General features: G+C 50.8%; 2 protein-coding genes across 3 annotated transcripts in view; both read left to right on the forward strand.

Annotated features, from left to right (window-relative positions):
- IGDCC4 (immunoglobulin superfamily DCC subclass member 4) overlaps positions 1–19,997 on the forward strand; it is an 89,265-nt gene extending 69,268 nt beyond the window's left edge. For both annotated transcript variants that reach the window (XM_061446607.1, XM_061446608.1), the window contains exons 12-20: positions 2,583–2,690; positions 3,019–3,202; positions 3,872–3,999; positions 4,841–5,011; positions 5,405–5,542; positions 6,006–6,111; positions 6,382–6,616; positions 13,144–13,308; positions 14,960–19,997. In XM_061446607.1, the coding sequence (XP_061302591.1) occupies positions 2,583–2,690; positions 3,019–3,202; positions 3,872–3,999; positions 4,841–5,011; positions 5,405–5,542; positions 6,006–6,111; positions 6,382–6,616; positions 13,144–13,308; positions 14,960–15,487 (1,763 nt within the window). In that variant the 3' untranslated portion in view covers positions 15,488–19,997. The remainder of the gene's footprint in view (positions 1–2,582; positions 2,691–3,018; positions 3,203–3,871; positions 4,000–4,840; positions 5,012–5,404; positions 5,543–6,005; positions 6,112–6,381; positions 6,617–13,143; positions 13,309–14,959) is intronic.
- Positions 19,998–24,589: 4,592 nt separating this feature from the next.
- IGDCC3 (immunoglobulin superfamily DCC subclass member 3) overlaps positions 24,590–26,943 on the forward strand; it is a 99,338-nt gene continuing 96,984 nt past the window's right edge. Inside the window, exon 1 of the mRNA XM_061446615.1 lies at positions 24,590–24,751. Coding sequence (XP_061302599.1) covers positions 24,682–24,751 — 70 coding nt within the window. The 5' untranslated portion in view covers positions 24,590–24,681. The remainder of the gene's footprint in view (positions 24,752–26,943) is intronic.

A 26,943-nucleotide genomic window follows, 5' to 3' on the forward strand; every position in this document is an offset into this window, starting at 1 on the left:
TTATTCACAGCGACAGCATAACTGTTACACCAGCCAAGAGCCATGCCCATGTTTCCCTCCCCAGGTTTCTTGTACCATTAGACTGTGTTTAAGTTCCTTGTGCTGGTCTTGTGCAAGATTCTTGTTCTGTCTTCTTGTACTGGCTGGTCCTGCTACTGAAACTGTGCCAGCTTTGTCCATCGCCTCTACTCTATCCCGCAGACATCCTCATCTTTTGCCTTGATCCCAACATCTGGCTTCTTGGTTTTGTCTTTGGTAATGACTCTGCTCTCTCCATTTAAGCTGAAATAAGAGAAGATTTTTCTTCATGCTCATGCAAACCTCTGGAGCAAACCACGTCTCCTTAGCATGATATCACTAATGACATGCCTTGTATCTTGTCTGAGAGGCGTGAGCTGAAATCCTGTGAGAGAGGAGGGCAGCTGTTCAGAGGCGCACAGAAATACCGCGATGTCATGAGCCCACAAAACCAGAAGGAGCTGTCCTGAATCACCAGGAGGGCTTTTCCCTGAGAAATTCCCATCGATTTCCATGTTCTAGCAGTTCATCTCCGTAAGGGTGTACAACTACCAGGGCCATAACTTACATGAAAAATAAACGGTAAGGATCTGATCCTCTCCTCCACATTCCCGTGAAGGAAGATTGCATTCCTCTGGGAATGACTCCCTGGAGATCAGGGTATTTTCCCACTTAGAGGGAAGTATGGCATATGGCATCTGGCCAATACGAACACCTTGAAAAACTGAATGAAGCAACATATTTAGCATATTGGATATATTATGCAGTCATCCAGATTAGTGATTTGAAATGATCTGGACTAGATTATTCTGCTTATATTTAATGTATGATGGAATGCATTGAAATACATCTGTTTTCATGCTGCCTACTAGCTTCTTGACAGCTTGATAGACCTTTAAGTCTGCGTGTTCTAAGAGCTTGAACATCTGGGGCTGTGTATGAAACTTGAAGCCAAGGCTCTGACTGAGAAATCCAAAATACCCCTGTTTTCAGAAAGTGAATTGCTTGATGTTGTAGTAGAGCTCCCCTGGCTTCACATGTAAGTGGCTGCTGTATTGATCCTACCTGGGGATGGAGATGAAGAGCATGTCCTTCCCTTCACTTCTGCAATAGGAGCTGCCCACAGCTGCATCACATCTGTGAGCTCTTCCTCATCGTTTTGGATCACATCATCCACAATGAGCTCAAGTCCCAGCCAAATCCTCAGGCAGGAGGCAGAGTGCATGTGCTGACAAGGGACAGGCTGTGGGGTCCTTTATTCCACCAAGCCCATGGTCCCAGGCATTTGGACGTAGAATGCCCTTTGGTATCATCTCACTTGTGCGGGTTTGAAACATTTTCCTGTGGTTGGAGAGTGTGAAAATGCAGATCAGGAGCCTTGGGGGCAGACAAAGCTCTGTTTGCTTTTGGGATTGTGGCTGAACTGGTTTTGTATTCTGAGCGTGACCGTGTGTTGTGGAGCCTTTAGTAATTGGTACCATTAGCCTCTGGGAGCGTAATCAGCACAGTCGTAATAAAATTGGCATCAATAAGGAAGGTTTTATTCTGCTTACGTTGTCTGGCAAAGATAGCGGTGATTTATCAGGGCAGGGAGTGCACAGGCACATCCCAAATGAACCAACTTCATCAATGCACTGCAGTCAGAGACAGTCTGAACCGGTCTCAGTGAGCTGCTGAATGGGCTGGCTGCTGAAGGGAGAAGTTGGCAAGTGTCTTATTTGAGAGCTTTGTGTATCCCAAATTGTTTCCTCGAGTAATCATCTCCCTTAAAACTCCCTGGGATGTTACTTAACAGAGCAGAGGAGTGTTTCAGCTGATGAAAGGCCAGAGGAAAGAGGTAAATGAATTTTGGACCAGGGCAGCACTGCATGGACACAGAGCACCCTGTCCTGCTGCTCAGTGTGAGGCTCCCCACAGAGTGCATGGCTGATGGGAAGAGTGTAATGAGCACCTTCAGGTTTCTGGTGTGGGTTTTCTGTGTACTGTGGTTTTTCTCCATCAAGAAACTGCTGTGGAGGCCAAATAGTCACCAGCAAAAGCTGCCAGTGACTTAACAGGGCGTGTGGGGACTTGCTGGCAGGAAGATCCTCACAGCAGCGAATACATCAGAAAGGGCTTTAGAAACGGGAGGTGCATTTTGGAGAGGGGAGGATGTCCTCAGTGCAGTGCATCCACCTCTCCAGGGGAGAGAGGAGTCACTGTGCATAGGTTTCATTAGTAGCTTGCAAGGGAGAAAGCTGAGGAGACGCAGAGATGATGTGCTGCAGGCCAGGACACTGGTTAACCCTCGGTGGCTGGGGCAAGGCTGTTTGCTGCTGATAGCTTCTGTAAAAGCTGAGAACTGGAGAGTAGCTGTGGTGATTTGCACACCAGTTGTGAGATGGCATTTGAACGTGAAAGCCTGTAAGTAGAAGGGGGACTCCTGCTGTATTTTGCCAAATACAGCTCTGTTCAAGCTACTGTTGTGGATGGTGAGAAAAGCCAGTCAGATCAAAGCAAACTCGTCTAAGTGTGAGGGTTGCTAACCAGAATAACCCCAGACAAACCCTGGTTGATTTTTGCAGCTCCTGGGAGACTCTATGAGGTGAAGCTGGTGGCATTCAATAAGCACGAAGATGGTTACGCAGCAGTTTGGAAGGGCAAAACAGAAAAGGCACCTGCAGCAGCAGTAGGTGAGGAACGTCCTTCATTTGTTGTCTGTCTCTCCTGCTTGGCATGTGGCTTCAAAGGAAGGGTGAGGTATTAGTTACAAGCAGATGAACTTCAAGAAGGACAATACCAAAATGGGGAAGGTCCCAATATAAGGGAACTTCCTTTGACAATCGTTGCAGATTGCTTTGGAGGAGTTATCTTGGGAAGGAGAGAAAGCAGTGTAATACCTCCCTTCTCATTAATGTTGTTCTTATACTGGGTGTGGATGGCCTGTGTCCATGATGGTTGTCCCTTGCCTTACTATCATGTATGTCACCATATATCTTGTCTCTTTGTCTTGCATCACAGATCCTCCTGTGCAGAAGGGTCCTCCACTGCCTCCAGTCCAGGTCTATGCAGAGTCCAACAGCTCAACCTCCATATGGCTCAGGTGGAAGAAACCTGACTTCACAACAGTCAAAATTGTCAACTACACCGTGCGCTTCAGCCCCTGGGGCCTGAAAAATGCCTCTCTTGTTACCTACTACACAAGGTAAAGAGGGATGTGAAGGGTTCATCTGCCATGTATTTGCTCATGTCAGGAATAAACGTAGGGCAGGAGGAACCTGCATGGAAGTTCAAGTACTGAGCAAAACCCTGGGTGTTTCACCTGCTGGAAGCATCTGTCTTAGTCACAGATACATTCAGAACTGCTGAAATGTGGCACTGGGTCTTATCTGTGACTTGAACACCAAGGGATCCTTTAGTGGCTTGTCTCTGCATCTTTTCTGCTCTTGTTTGACCTTACATGCTTGTTCCCAGTTAATAACATGGCCAGGTACAATTGTGGCCAGTCTCAAGCATTCATGTGAGATGGTCCTCACAAGTTTGGTTTAACAGTTGCTAGAGTTTAAGCAGTTTGGGGATGTATTTTAAGTCTGGACTCCTGTGCAAGTGTTTAGCCTATAACCAGGTCGTGTTTTCAAGCTTTTCTTTGCAAGTACATCAGAAATGATCCTGGAGGCTGGGAACCTACTTTGCTGTGTAGGTAGGAGCTGAGTGTTCTTGTATACACATGACTGCAGGAGATGGAGCTTTAGGTGAAAAAGCAGCAGTGTAAGAGTTGGGGTAATCTCGTAGTGTTCCTGGTAAGGTATCAAGGTGAGAGTAGGTGGGAGAACCATCTAGTGTTCATGGCCTTGCGAATGTGTCCTCTTGGCAGCTCGGATGAAGACATTCTCATCAGTGGGTTGAAGCCCTACACCAGGTATGAGTTTGCTGTGCAGTCCAATGGTGTTGGCGTCGATGGGCCCTTCGGCAGTGTGGTGGAGCGGTTCACCCTGCCTGACCGTGAGTGTTCATGGGAACTGAATCCTGATTTCTCTTGGGTTACCCGGAATCTCTGTCAGATCCCTCTTAATGTGATGCTGAGAACATGTAAGCATTTCCCAAGCCCATTAAAGGAGTGCTGCTTTGTAAACAGAGGAGCATGTAAAGGGAATTGGGGCAACAATTGCTGTTACTGTGGATTTGTCTCTGTGTTCAGAGGGCTGATAGTGAGCTGCTTAAGAGCTAGGTCCTCCCCAGTGCTGAATGTCACTGGCAGAACAAGGGTGCCTTGCCCAGCCTTGTGTTCCAATAGGACCTCCACCTTTTAGCTTCAGGCTTGGTGAAGGCTGGGGGGCAGAGATGATCCATGGATCTGCAGTGGGTTAGCTCCTTGCTCTATAATAGCTTCTCTGGTATTCAGCTTCACAGAGCAGCAGCAATGGACTTCGGAGGTTGTGTGAGTCCTGCCTCTAGCTGGGACTAGGTGCAGTGCAAGCAGGGCTTTGGGGAAGATGGAGAAGGAAGCAAAAAGGAGCAAGGACGTGCTGGGAATATTCTCTCAAAGACAAGCAATGTTGCACAGCCTCAAACTAAGCTGTGTGGCTTCATCAGCACTGTCACGTTTTCCTTGGCTGCTTGGCCATGATGCCTAAGTCCTGCCCTGTCCTGGGCTCAAGCAGCCTCCTCTGTGCGGCCTCCATAGCTTGTCTGGGTGAGGTGTCCAGTCACCCAGGTTGCCCATCATTCCCTGCTCGCAAACATGGCTGCGGAACCCCTGAGAGAAGACACAGCAGTTGCCATGCCCTGCCAGTTGAATGCTCACCTGTTTTCTGCTGTTCACACTGGATCTTGTCTGTGCCAGGTCCCTCGACCCCTCCATCTGACCTGCGGCTGCACCCGCTCAACCCCTACGCTGTGCAGGTGCACTGGTGCCCCCCTGCTGAGCCCAACGGCATCATTGTGGAGTACCTCATCCTTTATAACGCCAACAACACGCAGCCAGATGACATGTGGACCTTGCTGACGCGTGAAGGTGAGCCTCCTTGAGGTACCATACCACCCCACCAGGTCTTGGAGTATGTGGTGGGCCTTGCTCCTGGTCATATGGGAGAGCCCAGGGACACAACTGCTGAGAGACATGAAATCACACATGCCTAAAGCTGGAATAGCATTATTACCCAGCAAATGTCCTGTAGATACAGGCAGTAATTCCTAGGAGGACATATGCCAGTAGCACCACATGCAGTCAGCTCTTTAAGTAGCAAGTTCATTAAACTGAAGAGGTGTATGAATTATCCCTTAGAGCTCATGACACAAAATCCCTCACTTCTGAGAGCCCAGCAGAGTTCCACTGCTGCTTTGCTGCAGCCTTTGAGTACTCTTGAAACTGCACATTTTAAACCTTCTTTGCCTTGCTTTTGATCAGGAAATATCTTCAGCACTGAAGTGCATGGCCTGGAAAGTGATACCAGATACTTCTTCAAGATGGGAGCAAAGACAGTTGTGGGATCTGGTCCCTATTCAAACGTTAAGGATGTGCACACCCTCCGGGAGAAGCTGTCTGGTACGAATTTCCCCTTTGTCCTGTGTAAGTTGTGTTGCTGAAGACCACAGTTTGTCAGCAGCGGCTTTTCTGTTTGCCAAGCTGATGTCACTACACAGGATGCAAGATACGAGCATGTGTAAGGCCAGTGCAGAGGATCACGGCAGGGTCCTGAGATGTGCAGCTCCAGAACCCATCCCACAGCCAAACTCCCTCACTCTTCCCCATGCCAGCTCCTACAGAAGGGCACATGTAACCTGCATCTCGCTGCCTTTCTGTTGGGCTGTGTAGCATGAAGTTAATGAATGTGCAGAGATACCAGTTTGCTTTGAGTCACTGTCACTGCCAGGTAATATTCTTCCTTGATGTGTATGGAGGCATCACGTATTGGTTTTAGTGAAGCTGGTGCTTCTGTGAACATAAACCACTTTGTACCTTCTTCCTGCTAGCAGCTGAAATGATGTTTCTGTCCTTCCTCTGCTAGATATTCTGGATATCCACTCTGTCACAGGAATCATTGTGGGAGTCTGCCTGGGGCTGCTCTGCATCCTCTTCTGCATGTGTGCCAGCTTCCGCAACAGCAAGCAGAGGTAGGTGCCACCTCACCTTTGCAGGAGGTGAAGGAGGCTGATGTGGAAGAACACAAAATACAGTGTGAGCTCCTTCCCTGTGTCTGTTACTGTGGGCAGTCTTTTGCTTCTGAAGTTGGACAACTCTAAGGATGTTTGTTAACTTCCAGTTGGGAAAATGATGAAAGACTTCCCAGTGACTGACAGGCTGGTTTAAGGAGGCTTGGGCTGTTTGGGACAGAGGAAAGTGAGGTTCATGGGAGATGTCAGCTCTTGTTTGTTTTCCCTCAGGGAAGCCCTTCCAGGCCTGGATTCCCAAGCAGCTGGCAACCACACTTACTACCACCGGAGCAGGCAAGGGGTGGCAGCTCCCAGTGCCACCTTGGACTCACATGAGCTGGAGTCCCTCATGTCCCCACTCCCAGAGGATGCACCTGTGGCCCTGGGGGACATCACAGAACTGACAGAAGTGCACAGCCTCATCCACACGAGCCTCCCTGAGGACATCATCCATGGGAAGAGGAAGGTAAGGACCCACATGTGTGGTGACTGGGCTCCCACCCTAGGTAAGAGCCTTTGTTTTGTGTGTCACTGCTGGGAAGCCAGGTCTTATCCTGCCCTGGCTCTGCAGAGTCTTGGCTGCAGGCTGGTGCTGGGCATTTCCCTCTCTGTCATGCTGGCTCAGCCTTGGCTGTCAGATCTAAGTTGGGGATCCCAGTGCCATCTCCCACCCCTTGTCATCTCCTGGGACAGTGACCCCTCATTCCCAGAGAAGCAGCTACCAAGCTTACTGCTGCAGAAAGCTGCACTTTTCCTGTGTGATGTCTGCAGTAGATGCTCTGCCTTCCAGGATGCTCTTTGTCCATAAATATCATATTTCCTGGAATACCCTTGAAGATGTGCAGGAGATGGAATTGTGTTTTATTTGTGAGCCTGATTTTTTGAAGCAGTCTTTTCCTGCCCTGCGTGGTTTGCCTGACATTGCATTGTCTTTCATTCCTCCCTGCCCATTTCCTCTCTCCAGCTTGCCTGAAACATTTCATTCCATTAGGGAACCTTTAATTGGCCTAATTTAGTTAATCTGTTTATGTCTCTCTTTGTAGCCCAGGGAGAGCATGTAAAGTAATTAGGAGGTTCAGTAAAACAACTGCATTGTGAGCACATGGGATTTCATGGTTGCTTCCATGATGCGCTTGTGTGTCACTGGGGGGAAGGTGAGTTCAGGATACCTGGCTAAGCCTGGCTGCTGGTGGTGGTGCAGGGATGGTCTTTTGGAAACACAACATCAGCTGCTGGCTTTAGGAGGCCTGTCAGCTGAAGCCACGCTCTTGGCCACCCCGAAGTGCTGCAGCAGATCAGTGCTGAGCTGAAGGGGAGGCACTCTGCAGCCAAACCGCATCCGTGGATTTCACTGCAGTGAAGCTGCCTGGCTGGACCCGAGCCCAAGAGTGTGTGGAATTTCCTACAGCTCTTGCTGTTAAATAAAGACCAAATGTTTTCAGGGTTGTGACTTGCCCTGAGAACAGGTCAGGGTGGGGGGAAGTTCCCTCCCGTGGGAGTCCTTTCTGCAGGCAGCACATCCAGATCTTGCCTTCTGAAGCAGCAGTCCTGTCTGCAAAGGTTTACACCAAGGTTTTCATGTGTGCAAAGCAGGGGCTGAGGAGGGCAGTGCCAAGGTCAGGCTGCTTATCCTGAGAGCTTGGGTGTCCCAGTGTCCCAGAAACAACCGTGTCCAGCAGTGTCCAGTTCAGAGGTCAGAGCTTCGGGAGTGAAATGATTCTGGCTGTGGCGTCTCTGCCCCCAAAATCGGATGGGGAAAGGCCGCTGAGAGTTAAATTCTCTGAGGGCTTTTGCTTGGTTTTTTGATGGATGTGGCTGGGGAAGCAGGGATCACTGAGGAGCAGCCACCCGGAGAGCAGTGCTGTCACCCGTGCTGACCGGTGAGGATGACCTCGCAGGTGAAGAGCTCGAATGGCCGGGAGCAACAGGCTGTTGTTCTGGGAGCGGGCACTGGAGGGAGATGTGCTCCCATGCAGGCGGCCCTGCTCCCTCCACTGCCCAGTGCTGCTGGAGGTGCCGCCTGAGCCAGCCCTGAGCACCGCTGCAGGTCTCAGACCGGTGCTCGCGGACCCGGCCCTCACAGCAGATATAAATCAGTCAGGGGCAGTTGTGAGTGTGGGAGTGAGAAATGTCTCAAGGATCGCTTTCATTTAACACTGCATCATGTCACCACAGAGCTCAGGCTGTTGGCTGGGACACTCCTGGTTGGATGCTGCTGCTGCACAGGTTTGCATAGCTGTGATGCCAGGGAGCTGGCAGCTCCAGGCCTGAGTGACCTCCACTTGCCTGCTTGACTCTTCATCCTCAAGTTACATTCCCGAAACTTGTTTTGTGTTGGTTGGGTGGCACTTGCCATTAGCAGTGGCGCTGACAGCTGCTCCTGCACTTGCAGGCTTTTCACATTCTGGCTCATTACTTAGCATTTCATGACTTATTCTTAGTGGTTTTATTCTTGTGGCAGCCCCAGGTTCCAGTGGAGATTGGAGGCTCTGTGTTGTGAAGAGATGTAGAGACCCAAAGAAGGGACTGTCCCTGTGCCATGAGCAGTCAGAAGTGAGGGAATGTCACTTTGCAGGTGTGGGGATGGAAGAACAGTGAGACCAAGGGCAGAAAGTCTTTAACAGCACTGAGATTTGAACCGACTCCTGCAGAGAATTGCAGGCAAGGATTTTGAGAAGTCCCCTTGGTTGTTTTCCAGTCAAGATCCCAGTGCCTTCAAACATAGGGCAGTGATTCCTCTCGAGCCGTTACAGGTAATGCTGGGGGTGTAGGACAGTAGAAGGGGAAGGTGGGACAGTCTTCATGCTGATGGACAGCCCACCAGAGCCATCCTGCCCCTGCTTGCAGGACAGCAAGGTGCTACTGCAGCCAAGCTGTGGGGATGGGATGGCTGAGCAGGAGCATGCTCGGCCATTTAGTGGTCCCTTTTCCGTCCTTTCCGTGTGCTTCCCAGTGGTCACACACAAGGATCTGTAAATACACTGACAAGTGATTTCCCTCTCTTTGCCTTTCAAGTGACCCCCAGACCAATGCCCCCAGTACTCGTGTTATAAATGACACTGTAATGCACAGGCTGTGGGGCTGCAGCTCCGTTTCTCCTGACAGATGGGCTGAGGATGATAGAATGGCTGTGCTCCAGGCAGCCCTGTCACTGCTGCTTTTGGGCCAAGCAATTTAGGGGGTGGGGGAGAATGTTAAAAAGCATCTGCTTTCCCTGGAAGATTTCAGCTTTTCATTGAATGAAGCCAAACCCAAGTGTTTTGGCTTGGAAATGTTTGCTGTTGTGCTTCTTGCGAGCTGGAACTGTCCTTGCTTGCTGCCCCGCTCCTTCCCTGTGGGACTCCCCCGTGAAGCGTCCCCGTGACTCGGAGAGCAAAAGCTGTAACACGTCAGGGAACTTGGATCTACCCGGGTTGTTTGTCATGCTCGTGTTGAAGTTTTTCAGCACGGAAAACAAACACCGATGCTTTCTGCCATTCGGCAAGAAATCCTTTCTCTGTGCTATGACAGTAAAAGCTGGGCACATCTGCAATGTCCCCAGCCTTGTTTTGCACAGGGTTTCAAGCTAGTTTAAATAATCCTCATAAACCAGGGAAGGTTTCAAGATCAGCGTTTCCGACATGTTCATTCTCAGCTCATATATTTGCATGAGATCATTACTTGTCACTGGAAAGGTAACGTTATTAAGTCACAGTTTTACCACTTGTAGAGTTACTATGAAAAGGCAAAAATGAAAAGGCTTGTTTGCTTTGATAAGGATTTAGCTGTAGTGGAAGCACCTTCCATTGGAAGATGTTTTTATTAGTTTTCATTCTTGCGTTTGCAACGAACTGACAAAGGGATTTTTCCATCTTTAAATTGGAATTAGACCGACAGTCGTTGCCTTTGTTATTCTGTTGTAAAATCCAAGAGAACCTTTCCTTCCTTCAGCCATTCACTAGCCCCTCTTGAGCAGGAATAAGCAGTTATCACTTATTGCACCAAAAGATACTGCTTTAAAAAGCAGAGAAGCTTTGGGGCTTGCAGGGCCTTCTGCAGGTCTGTGCTGAAAACAGACCTAGAGTTAATTGCTGCTCAACCTTAGAGGCTGAGCCCCAAGAGGGTTTTTCCCCGCCGCTCTCACACACCGCGTGCTTGAACAACATGTGGGATCCAGGCCATGTTGTGTGGCTGATGGTTTGGTTCTGTTTGTTGAAAGTTGCAAACTGGTACAAAACAAGTTTGTTCTTCGTTGCAGCCAATTTCAGCCGGAGCTGAACAGGCTGTTCCCAGAGTCATCAAAACCTATGTAAACATGGCAGATTGACATTTCCGCTAACAGATGGTCCATGGAGGATTGCAGCAGAGCTGCCTGTTTCTCTCCACGTTTTTTGGTATTCACAAGATGCCTGCAAGAAGGTTTTCAAGTTTGCTCTGTGTGTGTGTGCATATGATGCTCAGCTCTTTCTGATGGCAAATACGCATGTAAGCATCTATAATAGGACACACATTTGTGTGCATATTTGTGTAGGTTCAACGCTTAAACTTCCAAGCAGTATTTGCTCAGTAACGTATGTTCCTTGGAAGAGGCACAGAAGCCATCAGTCGGCGATGGAGCCGCAGAAAGCCTCTCAGATGGCAGCAGAGGCAAATTGAACACGTTCCTTGAGCACTCGCGTGTAGCAATATTCCTTGTTGTCGGTGAGCTGTGTGTGATCGCTTGGTTGATTTCTTGCTATTAAAGTGTAGTTTAATGATTGTCCACTTAGAAAAGCAGCAATTAGGGGATGCTCTTGGCTCAGAATATATTGTTGAGGATTGCAGAGATAGGAGCAGCAAAGATACTGCCTCCAGCATCCACTTTAAATTAGCTAATGTGTGACATCCACAGTGCTTTGCATGTCACTGTTCTGCAGGGTGCTGTCATATAACTGAGGCTCTTTGCTACTTGTTTTCTTAAGGTTTGATCCTGAAGCAGCAGCAAAGCTCCTACGACTTGGGGCTGGTGCTGGGATGTGATGGTGCTTTGCCTCCCACAAGGTGTCAAGCCCTTTTGGTGCTTGAGTCAGGGTGGACAGGGTGCTCGGGCAGTCCTTCAGCGCATACATGAGCCCTTTAATGTGCCTTCTGCCAGCACCAACAGCATGAGATAGCATTTGCTTCTTGCTAAATAGCTGACTTAGGAATGCTTGGCTCACACACAACATCTGCTCATGTATTTCTACCTAATTTCCAGCCAGATGGACCGAGGCACAAGGAGGTCAAATGACTCACCCAAGGTCAGGCTGATGTCAGAAATCTCCTTGCCATCTCAGCTGGACCCGTGCTACGTTGGCTGTTGTTGGAATGGATCTGGCCGAAGCAGCAGCCACATATGCAGGGCAGAAACCTGAGTTCCTCCTGCCTGCCAGTGAGCAATAGGTGCTCAGTGGGTTTGAATACATGTGCCCTGTACCTTCACCCTTCACAGCCGTCGTGTTCACTTCACACCAGCTGTATTCTGTATGCGGATGCACACTCACAGTTGTGTCAGGTCAGGATTTTCTCTTCACTTTAGCCTTGCATCAGCCTCTTGCTTCTGTCCAGGCAACATGAAACATCTGTGCAATGAGCCTGGAGATAACTGGTGCTTAAATCTGGGCGTGTGTGTGTGTGTGTCAGTAGCAAGGCTGAGCTCAGGTATCTGCAGGACAACCCAATAAAATCAAAACCTGGAAAGAAAATGCTTTTCTGCCTGTGAACTAATAGTCTGAGCTGTTAAATAACTTCAGCTCTTAAAGGGCCACATTTCCCATACACAGAGGTGTGCATTCACCAGTTTATTGCAAGGGGAAGCTGAGAGAACCCAGAACAAATTGCGTTCAGCCCATATAATTTAATTAGATCTACAAACAAGGTAACACTGGTTGCCCAGGGGATTTAAAGCTGAGCTAAGAATTGCTTGGTGGTCTGCTGCAAAAAAAGAGACTAATTAAATAATTAAATAAAATAAGGCCCCAATGTTGTGCCTCTGTGTTGGTGGGGAATGGCAGTGTTTACCCAAGCCTTGGCTTAGAGCAGGAAATCTGTCTGCTCTGCAGAGTAAGCAGTTCAGCATTGTCCCCAGCTCTGACCAGAGCGTACGTGCCAGTGCACACAGGTGAGGGTCCCTCTCCATGCTCCAGAGCATCACTGGTGCTAAAGAAAACACTGCAGTCAGTCAGCTCCGGATTTCTGCTGTCTCTGTTCCTCTCCAGCTTCGTGGTATTTTTCAGTAGGTTCATACTGCTTTGGGTTGTTCACAGCTTTGGAGGGAGTTGATTCCAGAGAAGAGAAGGCTCCAGGGAGACTTTCAAACAGTCTTACAATACCTAAAAGGGGCAACAAGAAATCTGGAGAGGGGCTTTGGACAAGGGCCTGTAGGGACAGGCCAAGGGGGAATGGCTTTAACCTGCCACAGGGGAGACTGAGAGGAGCTCTTAGGCAGAAGCTCTTCCCTGTGAGGGTGCTGAGGCGCTGGCACAGGGTGCCCAGAGAAGCTGTGGCTGCCCCATCCCTGGCAGTGTTCAAGGCCAGGTTGGACACAGGAGCATGGAGCAAGCTGCTCCAGTGGAAGGTGTCCCTGCCCATGGCAGGGGTTGGAGCTGGAGGAGCTTTAAGGTCCTTTCCAACCCAAAGCAGTCTGGGGTTCTATGATATAACTATTGGCTTCAAAATCTGAGAATCAGGGGAAAGCCTGTATGTGACCAGTTGTGAACCATCTGGTAACTTCTATCCACTTGCTCTGTATCAGACTATGGGACGGAGCAGTGAAGTCTGTTCTAATGGAGCAACCCTGTGAGTCTATTGCAGTGAGCATTTTTATTTTAATGCCATCAGAAGCATTCTCAACATTTAACTCGTGTCTTTGACCACTGTGGTATTTTCCCAGCTTGCACTTCCCTCTTCCAAGCTGCTTGTCATTTCAGGTTGCTGAGGATCAGAACCTGCATCGGTGATAATTGGGTATTTTCTCCTCCCACTTTTCCTCTGCAGACTTCATGGAATAAATCAGGCAACCAGCCCTGGACCAACAGCATTGCCAGGTACGGAGACACAATCACCAAAGAGCCGCTCTCTGCTGTGAATGGGTCACTGAAGCTCCCCTCCAGCGCTGGACAGAAGCTTTTGTTACAAGCTCTGGTTTATGATGCCGTGATGGTGGGTGTCTGATTGACTCGTGTGTTCTGGTGTGGTTTCTCCATTTGTGTTCCAAATCTCCCTTTCTCCTTTTTGCAGCACAGGAGAAAATGTTTTCTTCTCTAAGCCAGCTTTAGTTGGCTGATCACGGGCTTTGTTTCTTTCTTCCTGGCTATAGGAGTGTATGCCACTGAGACTAATGGAATCGGAGTAAAAGCCATTTGTTTTTTCCAAGCATCACTCAAAGCCTCATCTCCCCCCTGGTCTCCCTGTCTTGACTCCAGCCAGCCCCTGAGGGCCTGTGCTGTGGGCTTGTTCTTCTGGTGGTGGTCAAGAGGGGTCAGACAGCTCGGGTGCCAGCAGGGCTGTGGCAGTCTCAGCTCCTGAGGACTCAAAGTTCCAGCTTTGAGGCTTTGTTGTGGCCGTGCAGTAGGCAGCCTGTGGAGTGAGTGAGGAGCTGCAGTGCACAGCAGTCATTAAGATCTACAGGGTGCTCGCCTGAAGGAGGGATTGCAGAGTGTAAGAGGAGTCAAAGATCAAGGGTTGATTTAAACTCCTTCTCTAGATAGGGTAGAGCAATTTCCACTGCACTTGTATTCTTTAGGTGGGTGCATAGACTGGGAGGAAATCTATGATTTAGCATGAGGTGTCCCTGCCCATGGCAGGGGGGTGGAACTAGATGATCTAAAGGTCCTTTCCAACCCTAACTATTCTATGGTTCTATGATTCTATTGCTTCATTGGAATACATACACACTCCCGTGTTGGGGAGAGTTTGTCCAAGGGTCATGACACGCAGCTGACACTGCTCAGAGTGACTCTGGACCAGAAGATTTCTTTGGTTATTGGTTTAAAACCGTCCACCCCCAGCAAATACTTCTAAGTAACCTACCTGTGTTTCCTTCCTAGATACCAGTGTGAAAATCAATTATACGCAGGATGTAATTAACATTGTGGATAGAGTCAAGTCAGTGTTTTACAACCCAATTACAGGGCACCATTTACAGCACCCATCAGGGTTTGTCAACAAAAGGAGAAAAGTGTTAACATATGTAAATGATGCACAAAGTTGGCTTCAACAGAAAGCGCAAATCACACGTGGGGTATCACTTCCCCTCTTTGAATTGTCTCCTTGCCACTGAATCCCACTCAGCCCACAGTCTGAGCTCCTTGTGTCTCTTAAACAGGGATTTTGTGTTATGTAGCCAAAGGTAAACCACGGAAGTGAAGGGAGCCCAGGTATCTTGTTATGGGTCTGTATCATGAGCTGTCTCAGAAGCCAGTTTCTTAGTGCTCTGCCCATTCACCCTCTAGAAATCTGGTCCTTAATATGGAAATAGACTGGAGAGTTTTGAGAGCTGTGGTCTTTGACAGAGGCTTGGAATGGCTGCTCCATCCTGCCAGGAAACGTGGACAAATCACTTCACTCACATGGGACTTGCCTTCGCAAACATAAAATAGGAATAATGATCCTGAGGTGATTTGACATGCTTCTTAAGACTTCAGCTCTGGGAAACATATCAAGATGCTTATAGAGGCATGTGTACATCCCATTGCACTCTATGGGGTTAAAAGGCAATGCGTTTCAATGCTTGCTTGGGTCACAGCCTTGATTACCTGAATTTCATTTACTTTACCTTCCTTTTATTTATTTCCCCCCTCTTTGATAACAGAATGAAGCCAGGAAAAGCCACCCTCCAGCCAGCCTCCACCAAGTGGAAGCAGAGGTCATTGTCCATTCTGATTTTTCCGCCTCTGACAGAGACTACGACTCCCAGCTGCGCACCCTGGAGAGTGAAGAGACAGAAACTGAGGACCAGGAGCCTGAAGAGCTCCCCTCTGGAGAAGGGACTCTTCCCAGTGATCCCGGTACCCAGCAGCACACCAGCCAAGTGGTGGTGGACTGCACGGGCAATGCAGAGGTCCAGGCCCAGGATGAGCTGTTAGGTACCGACAGAAAGACTGACAAAACAGAGGCTGTTTGCATTGGGCTCACCAATGGCTTCCACAGGCACGGAGCAAGTCTGGATTCAGTGGAGAGTGGAGATTCAGACTCTGTCCGGGAAGGTGAGGGGGACGTGCAGCCAGTCAAGTGCCAGTCGATCTCCACAGCCCCGGAGGAGGCCCCTCTCTGTAGTAACTCTGGTTTAACCAGTTCATCCTCAGCATCTGAGAACATGGCATGTGTCCACAACCATTAGAGTGAACTAATCTGATTTTGATCATGGGAGAGCCTAGGAAGGGCCTGTCCCTGTGAGGTGCTGCATGCCCTCGACCCACTGAGCCCAGCAGGAGCTAAGAAGGCACAGCATCTCACCAGAACAGGATTCGAACCTGTCAGCTATACATATTGCCTTCAAGAAATCAGTAGGTAGGTTGGTAAGGGCCCTCTTCCCGCTGTAGCTGATGAGTAATTTGGTGTTGGTGGGAGCAGGATTGAGCCATCTGCCAAAGTCTGACGTGAAACCATGACTAGAGCAGAGCCTTCAGTGTTAGACTGGGGCTGTCACTTCGCCGTAGTACTCGAGGCGACTGGCACAACGTCTTTTCCTGCTGGGAAGAGGCAGGGTACACCAAGTGATTCCTCTCAACTGTCTCTCCACCAGGCCTTGGCACTGCCTACTGCTCGCAGCTTTGGGATGGATCTTGTCCGAGGAGTCCCACGAGGGGGTGGAAGCCAATGGAAACAAACTCAGTGAGCTGTAACCACCAGCCTGTTCTGCCCTCCCGTGGTTAAAAGGATTATAAGGCTCTCTTTGTGCGCTGCCGCAGGACTTCTTACTTGCAGGCTGATGTAGTGGCCTTTTATTACACACTCTACGAGTGCCTCTAACAACTTGTACTATATAGAACCTTCTTCAGTGTCTGGGTCGTTTCACCAACCTGGACTTTGTTTTATGTAGGTTCTTGTACCTAATATTTTAGGTACACGTCTGTCCTTTTAATGTACCACATGTATTTTTATTTCCTTGGAACATCTTTATATTATTTAATTTTATAAAGTGAACTAGTGTGTGGTATAGAGTAGCATTTTTACTACTTCTCTCTTTCTTTATTTTTTCCTCCCTAACAACACAACTACCTCATGTCTGTTGGAGAAAAAGCAGTAGATCTACTCTTTTGTTAATGGTCCATTATAGGTTTTAACTTATTCTTGTGCTGCCTTTTCTAAAGAACATGTTTGCACTGGTTGTTGACTCATTTTTAATGCCCAGAGCTGCAGATCTGGTGTCTCTCTTGCTTTGTTTCTAAGTAGTGCTGTAGGACACCTTCCCTGCAGCTGGAAAGTTGGGTTGTGTTTCTCCATAGCGCTGCTGTTTTGCAGGAGCTGGCCAAAGGACACTGCTTCAGCTGGCAGAATGTTGATCCCTCTTTCCTTAACAAGCTTTTACTAGTGAAGAGAAAACCAAGAACCAACAATTGCAAAAACACCTTGTGACTCTGTGGAAGAAAGATCCAGCAACTGGGAAAGTCACCTGTGACCTTGGGAGCATCTCTTTCTTGGGGGGGTTTGTGCCCAAGTGGACACATCTCAGATGATTTTGATTTCCAGAGAGCAGCTCTCAGCTTTCTGTAAGCAGTGCCGTGGTGAAGGCTATGGATGAACAAGTGAAACTTTCTGGTCACTTCTGAGAGTCCAAAGCAGCCAAAGGGGGTTTGGTTTTGAGGCTTTGGGTTTTTAAGAGCTGAGCTCCACCAGAGCTTAACGATGAAAATCAAATCTTTGGTCTCGTACCAGTCTGATGTGAAACTCATCTGGTGACTCTTTGCTTACTCCTGACTCATCTCTCAGCCTGGCTCTCCAGCGTGGGGTGAACTTTCCTCTGCCTTTACCTTAGCCTGTCTCTGCCTCGTTCCAGGCTCGCAGAGTTTGACTGTGTGAACACTACAGATCAGAGCAGCTCCTTGGGGTTATGACCCCAGTTAACCAGAGTTACTGGTTGGTAATTCTGTGCGTTGGGTGCTTGGTAGATGTTGTGCCCTCCTGGAGGATTCGGAGATCTGGCCATTTGTTTGTTGAAAAAATGAAGGAAAAGATGCCCACCTCCCTCTTTTCTTACTGAAGTTCTTATGGGGAGCTGTGAGCTGATTGGAGATCCTGTAAAAGACTAGGCTTTGGTTTTTGTGGTGAAACCTGGACTGAGACCGAGATACCACTGCTTGCAGCAAGGAGAACCTTGCTCCACCAGCACCCTATCCTGCTTCTGTTGTGAAGAGCTGTTGTGCCCTGTGTTTGGAGCTGGGCTGGACCAGCCTATGTCCTTGCACTCCTCCATCAAACCCTGTTAGCTCCAGCTTGTCAGCAGAGGAGTACCTCTGAGTCTCCATGTACCCTATTGGGAAGGATATTGGAGCTTCCATCTCTCCCTATCCTGCAGTGTCTCCTCCTGGCATGACACACACTGCTCTGTTAAATGGCTGTATTTCCAGTCACTGCACTTGCTCTGTTACTTCAGCTGCTGTTTGGTACCTTGAGGAATCTCAGAAGTGCCATTCCATGCTCTGAAGTGCCATGACTCCTAAAAGCTGTGGCACAGAGACTGGGAATTGGTGCCAGTGAGCAGGCAAGGCAGGAGTTAGTGTGTGTGCACTACCAGAGCAAGAGGCTAGGAAGGCAAGAAATCGTCACTGGGCGGAGGAGTTGTGTAAATAAGCTCCAGAGCTCACTGCCACAAGCCTTTGAAACTAAGGACTTAGCAGGGTTACAGATAAGGCAGTGAAGTGTTATTGCAGGCAATAAGTGCAATTCACAGTTATATGGGAGCGGATGCAATTGCAGAGGTATAAATGCTTCAGCGGGGGAGTATTGGACACTCGCTGCAAAGGGTGGAGAGAGTTGTGCAGCTGGACCTCAGGTCACAGCTGGTTTCATGGAAGAGTCCTTGTCCTTCCCCAGTGACAGAACAGACCCTGTACAAGCCACATGGCCACTGCTGGTGTGCAGAAAGGGAGAAGGACCCTTTTCCTTAAAGCTCACTCCAGAGGAACCCCTGGTGACTTCCTTTCACCTCCCAAACCATCTACGAGCATAACAGCATGCCCAGGGACCACTTCTGCTGAGCATCAGGCTGCTGGGGAGAGGAGTAGGGTATGACCAGGGCACCAACGGAGAAGTTCTCCTGGTTCTCTTCAGTATACCTGGAACAGGTCATGTACCAGCCCTGAGCTTTCCATCTGTGGGGATGGAGGCTTAGCCCTGTCTCAGGAGTGCCACTGTTTCTGGGGTGCTCCTTTGTACACGTACCCTCTGCTTTGTCTGTACTGACTTCTGTAATCATGTAGCCATAGAGTGAGCATTCCTGATCTGTTTAAAAACTATCCCTGCCTGTCACTGAACGCAGCACAAGCAGGCACAGTGCGGTACCATTCTCCTGGATCACTGTGAGTCGATCACAAAAACACCAGGTTAATTACATGCTATGAGAGCTTTGGGGGAGATGCAGCAGAGTGCAAACAGTTCTGCTTATGAATCACAACAATACTTTGTCTCCTCATGCTGATGCTTACACTGATCTTATTACACCCCACTGAATTGTAGCAGTGTGAAACTGGCAGCGTTTGGATGCCTGAGGACTGTGGTGGCCGGGGAGTGCTGTGCCAGACCTCAGTACAGGAATCAAAGCAGTTCCTTCAGAGCCAAGAGATCACTGCCAACAGGCAGCAGTGAAGCTGTTCTCTGGATGAGCACATGCCCATGCAGAATACTGGGTGTCCTCAACTGCACCCCAGGTCCCTCCTCTCCTGAACATCCGAGGACCTTTCTAGTCTCAGCTGGAAATGAATGGAAGACATAATACACACTGCATGTGTGGGGCTGAAACAACCAGTGCATATATTTTTTTATCATGAAATAAGGTTTCTCGCAGACACACAAACTGTCGATACCTTTAATTCCCCATCGTGCTTAATGTATGTTCCTACCCATCAGACTCCTTTCTCCCATCCTTTCAGTAACACTAAGGGTTATTGCTGTTCAACTTTCTGCTGGTGTATATTGTTTGACATAGTTGAAATGTCAGGTCTGTCTCACTGGCATAATTTTGTGGTATTAATGTTCCTGTTTGGCTACACAACTGTATATTCCCCGTGCTGCTGCGAGAGTCACAGTCTCATCCTTCTGCTTCTTTTAATCAATTTTATTACGTGAAACACATGGATAAAATCTCAACTTTTGGTTGATTTGATTTCTTCCTTAACAGACGGCAAAGTTCTGGTTTAAATAGTTTAAATGAGAGAACTTCTAATCTAGGATTTGAGGGGTTTTTACATTACTGGCTAACAGTCCCGAGATCAGCCCAGGAACTCTGCTATGTGAGGAAATAACCACTTTAATAGAGCACTATGTATGGTTTTGATCTCCTTAGAAATAGATGTTTTGAAGGGATCATTGTGTCTTTTCTAATCCATACTTTTGTTGGAAAAGAGGTGTTTAGTCCAGCAGAAATCTGCCATCTAGTTCTGTTACTGTGTTCCCTTGCTTGTATTTTACAATCAAATTTCATTTCATTTTCTACCCAGTGCATAAGGATGTGTAACCAGAACTTGATCTCGTTTGTGTCTGTGTTTGGTTCCATGCTATACTTAATTATATCTTTCTTTCTTCAGAGACTGTTCTTACTCCACAAATACTCTTTAGTGTTAAAGTGTAAGAAGACATTGTCCTTATATTCCTTAACTAATGGGTTATTAATAAAATGCTTTAAGAAAAGAGTGGGATTTGTTCACAGTTCAGTCTGTTACAGCCCACTCTGAAAGCTATGGAAGGCTGGTCCTGCAGCTGTGTGTGTGGAGGGGCTGGAGCCTAGGAAGTGTGCTGTTAAGTGCTGGATTTCAGAGGTGGGCACAGTTTGGGTTCATGAGGCACTTCTTGATGCTTGCTCATGTCTCGGTTTTGAACTGATTCCTGTAAGGAAGTGAGAAACTACTTGTCCAGGTTCATGCTGCATCCTGCTGGGAATTTTGTCACCTGGAAAATCAGCAAAAGCATCCAGCAGATGAACAGTAAGACTTCTCTTGGGTGGCGTGCTGCTGGGCTGAGCACAGTTAAGTTGTGCCCAGTGAGGTTGGCAAGAGGATATCCGGCAGTGCCCAAGAACGCACTGTTAACCTCCCATGCATCTCCCTTTCTTTCTAGGATGCATTCCCTACTTCAGTAGATAGTTCCCATTATTATTTTATGCTGCCAAGACTACAGAGCCATAAAATCTCATTTTATCTGCATTACAGAGGTAATAAATCTGCACTAGACATAGTGTGCTCTGGTAGTGGTGAAAGGGAGCTCTGACAGGCTGCCTAACTGTGATGAATCTTTCTCCTAGTGACAGGTAACCCCACAAAGGAACAAAGAAGGACCTTTGGGTGGTGATGGGTTGCTCCAAACCTTCCAGTTCTGCAGTGTGAGATCCTGGTGGGAGGCTGATAAAGGGGGACAAGGTGGGATGACATAGGTGAACAGAGGGAGGGAGGGAGGGAGGGATGGATGGATGGATGGATGGATGGATGGATGGATGGATGGATGGATGGATGGACAGACACAGCAGTTACAGGAGAGCTGGGACCATGGAGAAATAAAGGTAACAGCAAGGTGTTTGTGTTTCTCCCTTCCCAGCCTTTATCACCCTGGTACTCTATGAGGTGGTGCAGCTGGGCAATATTACTAGAGTGGTCTCAGGTAATTCAGTAGGTCACGAGCCCAGTGTGGTGTGTCAACCAGCTCAGCCCTTTGGGAAACGACAAGGCTTGAAGTGATGTGCTGTGTGATGCAGCAAGGCAGCCAGGGATGCTCTATGGATGCTCAGCAGACACCAGTGGTGGAAACTGCATCTTGAGGGGACTCCTCCAACCTCCGCCCCTCTGGCAAAGCACTGGAGCAGCAGGAACATCAGCACAGACCTCTGTGACTTGTGTGGCAGGTACAGTTGTGTGGGTCTCATCGTTGGTGCTGGCTCTTCACACTCATTTCCACCACTGGATCAGTGGCACAACTGCTTCCAGTTAACAGAGAGCACTCAGCTCCTCAGCCAGGCAGCCAAGTGCCAGGAGCCATCCCTTCGCTGGGGTGACAAGCACTGGCTCCTGCCATTGTGACTCCTGTGTCCTTAGACAGCAAAAGTGGATGGAAAAGGGTTTCTGTCAGTGAAATCAGCTTCCAGGAGCATGGCCCAGGGCTGTCCCACCGCTGCTGGGCTGGCTGTCGGCTCAGTGGGTGCCATGATTTTGGTTCCCCTTCCTTGTTGCTCGTTGACCACAAACAGATGCTACAGCCCTGTGTGTATACATAAGTGAAAAGCTCCCAGGCTGTTAGCAGACAGGGAAACCACAATTGCACATTGAATAATAAATGGAGTGAATTCAGACAAGTTAATCTCCCACTTCATCCGCTGGAACTACTAATGGTGTCTTGGGGACCTCAGCTTGCCGTTAATTGGTGTGAATCAGGAGCAGTGTTGGAAGCTGATGGAAATCTGCTGTGAAGGAGTGAGGGCTGACAAACACCATCAGGGCAGCTCCCATGGAGGGGTAACCTGTTTGGGAGGGAGGCCGGATGGATGGACATGGACAGACACTGTTCCCCTCTGCGGGAGGGAGAATGGAGCGATGGACCCCACGCTGCAGTGAAGAGGTTTGGAGCCTCGGCTTGGGCTGGGCACTGTCACTCCTGTAACCCGCTGCTTTTCAAAAGGCTCCTATTTCTGCTTGCAGTGTGATGAGCAAATCCCTGCCTCCAGTGCAAAGCACCGCTGTTTAGCCCTCATGGGTGCAGAGGAGAAGACATGAGTGCTCTGGATTGGGATGCTCTGAGAGCCCCAAACCTGCCTTTGTCTCTGAAAACCTCTGGCTTTTCCAGAGTCCGTTGTTTGGCAGGCCCGCCTGCACTTGTATTTGTGAGTGCAACACCAGCAATGTCACCAGTGCCATCTGCAAGATGTGGGGCCGAACTCGGTGATGCCCTAAACACGCAGCTACCTCTGCCAGCCCCTGGGCCCTGCCGCTGCGCAAGGGAGCAGAAGCACCCAAAACCCGTGGCTCCCGGCGGAAGCCAGCCCTGTAAACCACAGGGTGCTGCATCTCCCGTGGAATTCCCGATTCCCACAAGCCATCCCCAGTGCCGGCGGTGTGCCGGGAGCTGCCACAAGCCCGCGATGGCTGCCAGCATTCCAGAAAGGCTGGTGGGGCCCCGTGGGGGGAGCCAAGGAGCCGGCTGGGGCACAGGAGCAGGGCTGGTGCCGAAAGGTCAGGGCCAGCGCACGACTTCACATGGTACCGAGAGGCTGATGGAGCCAGAGCAAATCCTTCCCCAGCTGAAAGCAGCCTCGTTTGGCTCAGCCCTGCGCTAAATGAGGGGAGCTTTAATGTGGAGCAGATGTAGTGATGGCTTCTTCCCTCGTTAGCCGACCCCAGCCCGCTCAGGGAGCACCTTCATCCAAGGAGCAACGCGCTGCTTGTCTTCACAAAGGGTTTTGCAGCAGGTTTTGGGGCAGGGCGCCAGGGTTTAGCAGCCTGGTCCACTGAGTTTTACCCTGAAAAAAAGAAATGAGTCAGGATCCACTTTTATTCCTTTTCAGCTGTTTTTTGTGGCCGAGCAAACTGCACAAGAGCTTCCCTTCCAGTGATGGCTTCTGCTGCTGGTGGTGATGACAGGGGTTGTGTTTGTGGAGAGCATGAGCTGAGGGATGGGGCAGGATCAGCTGGAAGGCAGCAAAATGGCGTGAGGGCGCTGGGGCTGAGCACCACGTAGGGATGCGTTAGCACCAGGAAGGTGGACAAATTACCCTGAGGGCTGTGGAGGGAGTCAGGAGCAGCCTCATCCTGTACTGGGGCTTTGTCACGGGTGAGCTGGTTTGGTCCCATCGGTGTGACTGACCCAGGTAAGTCACCTTATGGCAGTGTTTCCAGTGGGGAGCACTGAGGTGGGACAAGGCAAGCGCTTGGATCCCCTCATGAGCACTGCTCTGCAATTCCATCACCTGCTCCCCAGGGACTCCAGTCACCCCCTGGCACTGCCACCCACTGCAGCGATGGCTTTGTTCTTCAAAGCAAAGCCCCAGTGCGGAAACGTTTGGAGGAGCCAGGTGGATGTTGTGCTGTCTCATCAGCGCTGCCCCTTGTTTTAATGCCAGACTTCTGGGTCCCATCGCTAGCGGCAGGTAAAAGGCAGCTCCCTGAGCCCACTGCAGCAGGCCTGGACGCCACTGCCGAGACCGGATCGCTTTCAGTAGTGACGGACAGGAGAGAGGCCCTCAGGAGGAGAGCAGGGAGGCTTCTTCTACCACAGGGTCAGGGAGGAAGCCCTGGCGCCGGCTGCCATCCCCTGGGCATGGCGGGACCAGCCAGGACTGGGCATTGCATGCACCAGTGAGACCTGTAATGGGAACCTCCTGATGTGGAACTGGAGAGCGGAGACCCCTGAGGGGACGGCGGAGGGGTCTCTGGTGAGGTGGCTCCAGTGAGAGGAGCCCTGTAAAGTGGAACCGGTGATGGAAGACCCGTGAGGGGAGCCCCATGAAGAGGAGCCAGTGAGGGGGCTCTGGTGATGGGACTCAGTGAAGTAAGACCCATGAGGGGGGCTCTGGTGACAGGGCTCAGTGAGGAGAGCCCTGTGAAGTGGAACAAGTGAGGGGAGATCCCCGAGGCTGCCCCAGTGAGGGGAGACCTGTAATGGGAGCCTCCTGATGTGGAACTGGAGAGCGGAGACCCCGGAGGGCTCTCTGGTGAGGTGGCTCCAGTGAGAGGAGCCGTGTAAAGCGGAACCGGTGATGGAAGACCCGTGAGGGGAGCCCCATGAAGAAGAGCCCGTGAGTGCGCTCTGGTGATGGGACTCGGTGGAGTAAGACCCATGAGGGGGCTCTGGTGCCCGGGCTCAGCGAGGGGAGCCCCGTGAAGTGGAACCAGCGAGGGGCGCCATGTAAGGGGCTCTGATGAGGGCACCGGTCACAGTCCTGTGCAGGGAGCCCCGGGAAGCGGAACGGGTGAGCGGGCTCCGCTGCCAGGCCCCGCTGAGGTGAGGCCCCCGGCGGGCGCTGCGTGGCCCCTCACGGGGGCCGCTGCCTCCCCTCAGCGCTCCCGGACCGGTCGCGGCGCTGCCGGCGCCCGGGCGGATGCGCAAGATGGCGCAAGGCGCTGCCCGCCCGCCCCCGCCCGCCGGCCCCGCTCCCTCAGCGCCGCCCCCCCCCTCCCGCCCGCCCGGCGCGGCGGCGTGCTCGCGCGGAGGGGAGCAGCGCTGAGATCCGCTTTTTGCCCGTTTTTCGCCCCTTTTCCCCTGTTTTTCTCTCCCCCCCCCCCCGCCCCGCAGCCGGGGGTGGTTCTCGCCTCGCCGCCCTCCTGCCCTCCCTCCTGCGCGGGCTGCTCCCTCCCCGTGGGGCGCAGGGAGGCAAGCCCGCCCGCCCGGGATGCCATGGCTCCGCCGGGCTCCGCGCTGCCCGCCTGCCTGCTGGGGCTGCTGCTGCTGCTCGGCTGCTGCGGAGGTAAGAGCCGCGATGGGCTCGGGGAGCGGGCGGGGGCACGGACCCGCCGCCGCCGCCCTCGCCTCTCGGTCGGGCGGTCCCGTCCCGCGGTGCCTCCCGCACTTCGCGTCCCCTCATCACCCCTGTGGTGGCCGGGGCCACCGGTCCCTCGCGTCCGCTCCCCGCTGCTCCTCCGCAGCCGGTCCCAACCCTGTTTATCCTCCCGGTCCCTGCCCGTCCCCGTGGCGTCGCGGAGCTGAACGGGACCGAACAGCTCCGGAGATGGTGTCCGTGGCGCTCGCTGTGTGAGCGAGCATTCCTGTGCTGGGGACTCGTCCCCCCGGGAAGGCGCTCCGGGGTCACGGCGTTGGGCTGCGGGCTCCTCCATCAGCGCCTTTAACACCTTCAGAGAGCCCGAAGCGTTTCCCCCAGAGCTGTTTTCAGTTGGAAACCCCACGTGTGTGGCTTTATGGAAGGGACCGAGGTGTTCGTGGGGCCCTGGCTCCCACAACTGGCACTGGGGAGGGCTGGGGTGGCTGCTGGGGCAGTGGATGGTTGGGTACCCGTGCCTGGAGAGCAGACCCGAGGTCATCATCGGGGATGTGAGCGGGCGACAGCGCCCGTGCGGACGCGTTGTGTTCATCGGTGAAGGCGGTAGCTTGCAGAGAGGAGATGTTGGGCTGCAAGTTGCAGGGATGATGGAGAGCTACTTTAACCCTACACGTATTGTGCTCTCCTGTAATGCCTGGCTCGGTTCACACCGCGGGAACGGGTAACACCACCCACCGGACCGGGGCCGAACTACAAAAACATCAAAGAGGTTTTTCCCTGGACTTACTGCACATGCCCTGCTGCTAAATTGCAGTGTTTTCCTTCTACTGGCGATGCTGCTTAAGCATGAGTCGAATCTAAGACGCTATTCTGCAGCATAATAGCCGTGTGCATCCTGCCCTCGCCTCACTTAGCAGCCGGAAAGATAAGGAAAAGCGGGAACTGTTTAAAAACCATGCAAGCAGCTCAGCATGGGCAGAGGGAGAAAAGCGTGTGTTTGATTAACCAGAGATTAGCTGCCGTGGTGTTTAGGAAACCAGGCTGTGGGCTATCCCCGTCATAAATCTCGCCACGTGGTTCGTAACAGCCACGGCGAGGAGAAGGCGGTGTAACACAGGGAAAAAAGAAGTTATCTTGTGAAGTGGATGTAATGAAACAGGTCTCACTGCTCTGTTGGATTCCTGGTTACTCTGTTGGGGTCCCTGGGTACGCAGCAGCGCAATGAGGATGGTTGAAAAAGTACTTCATTGTGGGGGGAAGGAAAGACAAAAAGTGCATTTTTGAAAGCAAAGCTTCAGTACGTTGTATCTGTGTGCAGCCTATCGCCTGCTGCTGTCCAAAGTGCCCTGTGTGCTTGTTTATGCCGCGGCTTAGTAGCTCAGCGCCTGCTGACTTCGGGGTGTGTTTTGCCGGCTCCGCTAAAGAGTTCTTGGCTGCACTTTGGAAGTCTCTCTGTTCCAAAGTGTTCCCCCTCCCCTTCGGTGGGTTTGTGTGCTCTAGATGCGCTTAACAGCGAGGCAACGTGTTTCTGCGCTCCGCTGCCCCTCATAAACCCTCCCGCGTCGGTGTCAATCAGCGCGGGGCAGAAAGCCGCGCCGCGGGGACGGGTGCTGTGTCGGGACAGGATGCTCCGCTCCCCCCCTGCGCTTTCCAAGCTCCCTAAAACGCTGGCCTGGCGGCAGTGCTGCGGGTGCCGGGAGCTGCGGGGCAGTGCGCTCAGCAGCGAGACAGTGTTTTCTTTCCTTTTTTTGCCTTTTAATTTCCTGGAGCTCTTTGTTCTGGGTGGTGGACAGCTTTTGTCTGTTATTGCTGAGCCCGGCATTCAAAGGCAGGCATAGGATACCAGAGGCTCCGCGGCTCTGCTCAGTAACAGCCTTGGAATTAAACATCGTCATTTATATTTAAGTAGGCTTAACTTGTAAATTATTGAAGCTATAAGCTTTCACTAATTCCTACTCTGTGCGGCTTTGTTGTTTTTTTAGGAGAAAAAAAAAACGAAAGGATTGCTTTCTCCTAAATTGGTGTAATTCCCTGTCTTTTTTCTTCATATCCATAGAGAGTATCAGGTATCATTTCCCCAGTAACTCTCAGAGTCACTGTATGAAATTCAAGCTCACGTTTGGGCTTCGTTTGTCTCAGGGGGGTTCAGCAGGGGAATCTCA

The sequence above is a fragment of the Pezoporus flaviventris genome, unplaced genomic scaffold (assembly GCF_033815535.1).
Source record: "Pezoporus flaviventris isolate CSIRO_AGI_PZ_B2104156 unplaced genomic scaffold, CSIRO_AGI_Pfla_v1 ptg000006l, whole genome shotgun sequence".
NCBI lineage: Eukaryota > Metazoa > Chordata > Aves > Psittaciformes > Psittacidae > Pezoporus > Pezoporus flaviventris.